This window comes from Equus quagga, unplaced genomic scaffold (assembly GCF_021613505.1).
Source record: "Equus quagga isolate Etosha38 unplaced genomic scaffold, UCLA_HA_Equagga_1.0 HiC_scaffold_6826_RagTag, whole genome shotgun sequence".
Taxonomy (NCBI): Eukaryota; Metazoa; Chordata; class Mammalia; order Perissodactyla; family Equidae; genus Equus; species Equus quagga.
In genome coordinates this window covers 1-5427 of record NW_025794388.1, presented here as the reverse complement: position 1 = coordinate 5427, position 5427 = coordinate 1, and the positions used below count along the sequence as shown (strand labels likewise).

General features: G+C 64.2%; 1 protein-coding gene across 2 annotated transcripts; it reads left to right on the top strand.

The window, feature by feature from the left end:
• The first annotated feature begins 1828 nt into the window (after positions 1-1828).
• On the top strand, positions 1829-4131 carry LOC124232504 (alpha-(1,3)-fucosyltransferase 7-like). Of its 2 annotated transcripts, none has more exons than XM_046649466.1 (2): positions 1829-2172; positions 2265-3764. In XM_046649466.1, exon 2 carries the CDS (start codon positions 2404-2406, stop codon positions 3505-3507), a length of 1104 nt encoding a protein of 367 aa, XP_046505422.1. In that variant the 5' UTR covers positions 1829-2172; positions 2265-2403; the 3' UTR covers positions 3508-3764. The 2 variants fall into 2 exon arrangements, with proteins under 2 accessions (XP_046505422.1, XP_046505423.1); XM_046649467.1 differs by lacking the exon at positions 1829-2172 and adding an exon at positions 4025-4131 and having other exon boundaries at positions 2255-3531.
• The last annotated feature ends 1296 nt before the right edge of the window (positions 4132-5427 follow it).

The window sequence follows — 5427 nt, the reverse complement described above, 5'->3', positions numbered from 1 at the left end:
ATCCTCCCAGGAAGGGATCTGGCCACGGGTAAGGGTGAGGCCTGTGGTAAGCACCCCGGCCAGCCTGGCAGTGCAAACAGGAAGGGCAAAGGTGCTGGCAGCCAGAAGCCATGTGGCTGGCAGGCTGTGGCAGGACCAGCTCCTTCCTGCATGCCCACCACCGCCCACAGGGTGCCTGCTATGGGGAGAAGGGGTGCACTGAAGCGAGGCCATTAGCCATGGTGTTTCTCTCCTGGGGTGGCCCTGCCCAGGAACAGATGCCAGGGTCGGGCCAAAGACCCAGTGCCACCGTGGTCCTCTCCCTAAATATTTGGGCAGCCGGATAAGGCAGGGGATGGTGGCAGCCACCTGCTCGGGCCAGGCCCTGGGATGCCAGGCCCAGCTTTTGCACACACACCTTGGGCCTGCCTCATGGTTTCTGACAGCACCCACAGCCCTCCCTCCCCTCCCTCGATATTGCACAAGGCCCCACCACAGCTTGGTGGTTATGCAGGGGGTGGGGAGCCCCAGAGGGGCCAAACTGCCCCCCTCTCCTGGACTTGCCTCTGCCCCCCCCAATGGGTCTGCTGCCAGCTCCCTGGTTCCACCCCGATGGCAGTCTGGTCCTCACTGGGGACAAGAGCTGGGGGAGGCCAGCAGCCCTGCGACCCGAGCATGCAGCAGGACAGGGATGGTGGGGCAGTGGGAGGCCCTCAGGATGGCACGAGGTGGCAGACTGGGCAACGGTTCCTGATTGCTCTTCCTTACACAACCCCCGGTTCACAGCCCCCAAGAACCTGAGCAGCCTGAGGCCTCCAGGATGCTGAGCATGAGGGAGGAGCCTTGCCGCATGCACCACGTCCAGGACCAAGCAAGGATCCCGCTGGGGTGAAGGAAGCTGAGAGGCACCACCTCAGCTAAGAGTGGGGTGAGGGCTGGTGTTCGGGGAAGTCTGGCCGTGCTGGCTTGCTGCATCTCCAGTTCAGAGGAACCAGAGCAAAAGGGGAAGGAACTGGACCTCCAGGTCAGGGCCCCCGGGCTGGCTGGAGGCCGGGGAGGAGAGGGACTCTGGACATCAGCCTTCCTTTTCCTGGAGCGGGTGCCAGCCCCCTGCCCATCCCCGTCAGAGACACAACGACGCCTTCTCCTTCCAGCCTGGAAAGCCCCCTCCCTTCCCCACCCCCATCCTGGGCTGTGGGGGCTGGAAGAAGAGACCTGGAGCCCCCAAGGGCAGCCCTCCCACCTCACGTTCCTTCTGCTTGGCCAGGAGTCAGGGCCCACCCACAGCCTGGGGCTTCTACGGACACACGTCCTTGGGCGGGGAGAGAAGGTGTGGTGGCCTATAGTCCACTCCGGGGCCAGCCCAGCCTCGCGTCTGCCTACTGTGGGCATGTGCTGGGGCCTCGTGTGGACAGACTCTCTTAGGACCCCCGACGGACCCCTCTTCTGAGAATCTGGGTTCTGGGATAAGGTGTCCTAGAGGAGGCAGGGGTGGGGTTGGGTGGGGTGGGATGGCCCAATTAGAAGCAATGGGAGAGGGGCCAGCCCCGTGGCCAAAAGGGCAAGTTTTCAGGGTTCACTTCTGCGGTCCGGGGTTTCACTTGTTCCGATCCTGGGCGCGGACATGACACCGCTCATCAGGTCATGATGAGGTGGTGTCCCACATGCCACGGGAGGAAGGACCTAAAACTAAAATATACAACTATGTACTGGGGGGATTCAGGGAGAAACCCCCCCCCCCAAAAAAAGAAGAAGATTGGCAACAGTTGCTAGCTCAGGTGCCAATCTTTAAAAAAATAAATAAAAATGAAAAAAATAAAATAGAAGCAATGGGAGAAACTTCAGCCACCTGGCAAATAGCTGAGCACAGCAGGTCTGTGGCTGCAGGGTCTGGGAGCCCACAGCGGAACGGGGCAGAGGTGAGCAAGGGAAGTGAGAAATGCCAGTGTGGCAGGGGGTGGCGCTAGCCTGGGTGGCAGGCAGTGACTCTGGGGTGCCCTTCTGGGGAGGAGGCTGCCTTGGCTCAGGAGGCCAAGCGGGCCCCCTCCTGCTCCTGCCTCCTGTGCCTGCACAGAAGGTCGTCTCCGGGCCTCCTCAGAGCCGGCAGGGGTGGGCAGCACAGGCTGGGCCCTGGCCTGGCGCCCCTCCTGTAACCGGAGGACCCCTGCAGCCAGAGGACTAGAGGGAGGCAAGGTGAGGAGGGTGGTTGAGGCCAAAGCTCACCTCCAGGGCGGGGGGCAGGGCGGGGCAGGAGGGGGAAGGGACCCTGGTTTCCCTCATCTCAGGCAGATGAAAGGAGAGCGCTTCCAGGTGGGGCCGAGCACGGGGTGCCGCTGTGATTCAGGGCGCCTCTGCCCAGTGGCTGCTGTGATTTGAGAACCTGGGGTTTCTTGGGTGACAGATTCTGGGAGCTGTGGATGAATAATGGCGGTGAGTGTCTGGTCCTTAGGGAACCCCGAGCTGGGAGGATGGGGCCTGTGGTTGAGCCCGATGAGACAGCCTCTCTTCGCATGGCACGGCCCCACCCAGAGGCTTCGGGCCTTGGTGAGCCTGGCCGGGTTGGCCCTGCTCATGGCCCTTTGGCTCCTGTGGCTACTCCAATCCTCCCCTGGGGGAGCCCCGATGCCCCAGCCCACACTCACCATCCTCATCTGGCACTGGCCCTTCACCTACCTGCCCCCGGAGCTGCCCAGCAACACCTGTACCAGCTACGGCGTGGCCCGCTGCCACCTGAGCACCAACCGCAGCCTGCTGGCCACCGCCGACGCCGTGGTCTTCCACCACCGCGAGCTACGGGACGGGCGGATCCGCCTGCCCCTGGCCGAACGGCCACGCGGGCAGCCCTGGGTGTGGGCCTCCATGGAGTCACCCAGCAACAGCCATGGCGTCAGTGACTTCCGCGGCATCTTCAACTGGGTGCTGAGTTACCGGCGTGACTCTGACATCTTTGTGCCCTACGGGCGGCTGGAGCCCCGAGAGGGGCCCGCGCCACCCCTGCCGCCCAAGGACAGGGTGGCCGCCTGGGTGGTCAGCAACTTCCGGGAGCGGCAGCGGCGCGTGCAGCTGTATCGGCAGCTGGCGCCTCACCTGCAAGTGGACGTGTTTGGCCGCGCCAACAGGCGACCGCTGTGCGCCAGCTGCCTGCTGCCCACGGTGTCGCGGTACCGCTTCTACCTGTCCTTCGAGAACTCCCAGCACCGGGACTACATCACAGAGAAGTTGTGGCGCAACGCGCTGGCGGCTGGGGCCGTGCCCGTGGTGCTGGGGCCCCCGAGGGCCACCTATGAGGCCTTCGTGCCGCCAGATGCCTTCGTGCACGTGGACGACTTCGGCTCGGCCCGCGAGCTGGCCGCCTTCCTCACCGGCATGAACGAGAGCTCCTATCGGCGCTACTTTGCCTGGCGAGACCGGCTTCGCGTGCGGCTGGTCGAAGACTGGCGGGAGCGCTTCTGCGCCATCTGTGCCCGTTACCCCCATCTGCCCCGCAGCCAGGTCTACCAGGACCTCCAGGGCTGGTTCCAGTCCTGAGCTCCAGCCCGCCCACGACAGGAGGTGGGGGAAGGTGGTTGGGAGCTAGGGCTGTGGGTGAAAGGCTGGGTGTTGAAATCAAACCACCAGGCATCCGGCCCCCCATGGCAACCCTCAGGCTAACTTGGAGTCTGGGGTTGGAGCCCAGGAAGCAAGGCTCATGGGGGAGTGGGTGGTCTGGGCAGGCTGGCTGGAGGAGGAGGGTGGTGGGCATTGGAGCAGGCATTGGGGGTGCAGGTGAGGGCAGGGAGGGAGCAACGGGGGTGGGTGTTGCTAGTTAATCAAAGATAAGAGGCTGCTGAGGACCTGCCTCTCCAGCTTGCTCAAATCTTGCTCGGGGGGTGGCATCAGTCTTTCTCTGGATGTGGGGCTGAGAGAGGCTGGAGGCAGGGCCCTCAGTGCTGAGGACATGCCACCCTGCGGTTGCTGGAGGCAAAACCTGGGTCCCCCACACCTCCTCTGTAACTGAGTTCGCCTGCCTCAGATGTGCAGGCACGTCCCCCTTCTCCGTCCACAGCGCTGGAGCCCCTGTGTGCAGACCGGTGCGGGGCCCTGGGAGACTGTGACCAGCGAGCCAAGTTGTTGGGCTTTTTGCAGCCTGCAGTCCCCTCAGGCAGGAGGCCTCGGTCAATAAAGAAACAAAGGACAAGAACAGCGTGTGCCGAGTCTGATGGCGCAGGGCCCCCTGTATCTGCTCTCCCCCTGCCGTCCCGCCCACTCAGGCCTCCTCATCCTGACGGGACCATCTCAAGGCCTCTCCCCTCCCTCTGCCTGAGACGCCCTCCCCCGCCAGGCTCTGCCTGCTGCCCGGGGCTTCCTTCAGCCCCTGCTAAAGGGCCCTGCATCAGAGAGCCTTCCCAGACCCCCGTAAGGCGAAGGTGGGTGGGAGCAGGGCTGAGGTCAGAAACCCAGCTGGGGACCGAAGCTGCATCATCTCAGAGGCCCTGAGATTTCGTTCAGGCTGCAGGGGCTTCCCGGGTGTGATAGGACCTGTTTTGTGACGTGGGGTTCCCCTTGGCTGCTGGCTGGTTGTGTGGGGACAGTGAAGGGACACAGAGGATGCTGCTGAGCCAGGGGAGCCCCTTGTGGCGGGGTGGGTGGGCGGAGGAGGAGAAAGGAGGCTGGTGGTGAGCCTCTGGGTGGCACTGACAGGGGCCCCAACAGCCCAAGCCCCTGGGCTGGGGCACAGACTGGTCGCTGCCCCAGCTGGCGGTGGGTGGCAGGTGGAGGCAGGAAGTTTCCCTCCCCTTTGGCAGTGGCTCGTGGGAAAGACCTGCCAGTGACTTCCTGCCCTGACCCAGCCACACGTGTTGACCAGTGAGAAATAGTGTCCTGAGGCTGCAAGGTGGGGTGGGTGTTATGGGTGGGGGATTGTGCCCCATCCACCTGCCCCGGCTGCCCCTCCTCCTACGCCAAGGAGCTGGGAGGGGGTGGGGTGCTGCAGGACCCCCCCACCCCTCCCCCACCGGCAGGTCTACAATTCAGGTTAGGGTGCGCCCTCTATGTGCCCCCCAGACACTGGACATCACAAGGCCCACCTCTCCCATTCACAAGTGGGGAAACTGAGGCTGGGGAGGAGCCATCAGTGCCACCCACATGGCTTCCCCTCCCATGGCCAGCCTTCTGCTGCCCTCTGCCGGCCACCCCGCGAATCCACCCTGCACCTCAGGCAGCACCTGGGTCTGTCCTTGCTGCAGCCTGTGCCAAACCACTCTGCCCAATTCACTGGACCCCGAGTCCCTGTGCAGAGGCCAGACTCACTCTCAGATGTGGGGACAAACATGAGCCACTCATACAGGGGGCAGCCTGAGTCTCCCTGAGCACCCTGCCTGCTGTGCCTGCAGGGAGCCGTTCCCCGGGCAGCGGGTTCCTTGCTCCTGATGCCCGGACAGCGGTACACCAGGCTGGGCCCAGGGGCAA

Bases quoted from the DNA above. Each gene is read 5' to 3' on its own strand.
- LOC124232504 (XM_046649467.1), top strand. From the start codon at position 2,404: ATGGCGGTGAGTGTCTGGTCCTTAGGGAACCCCGAGCTGGGAGGATGG.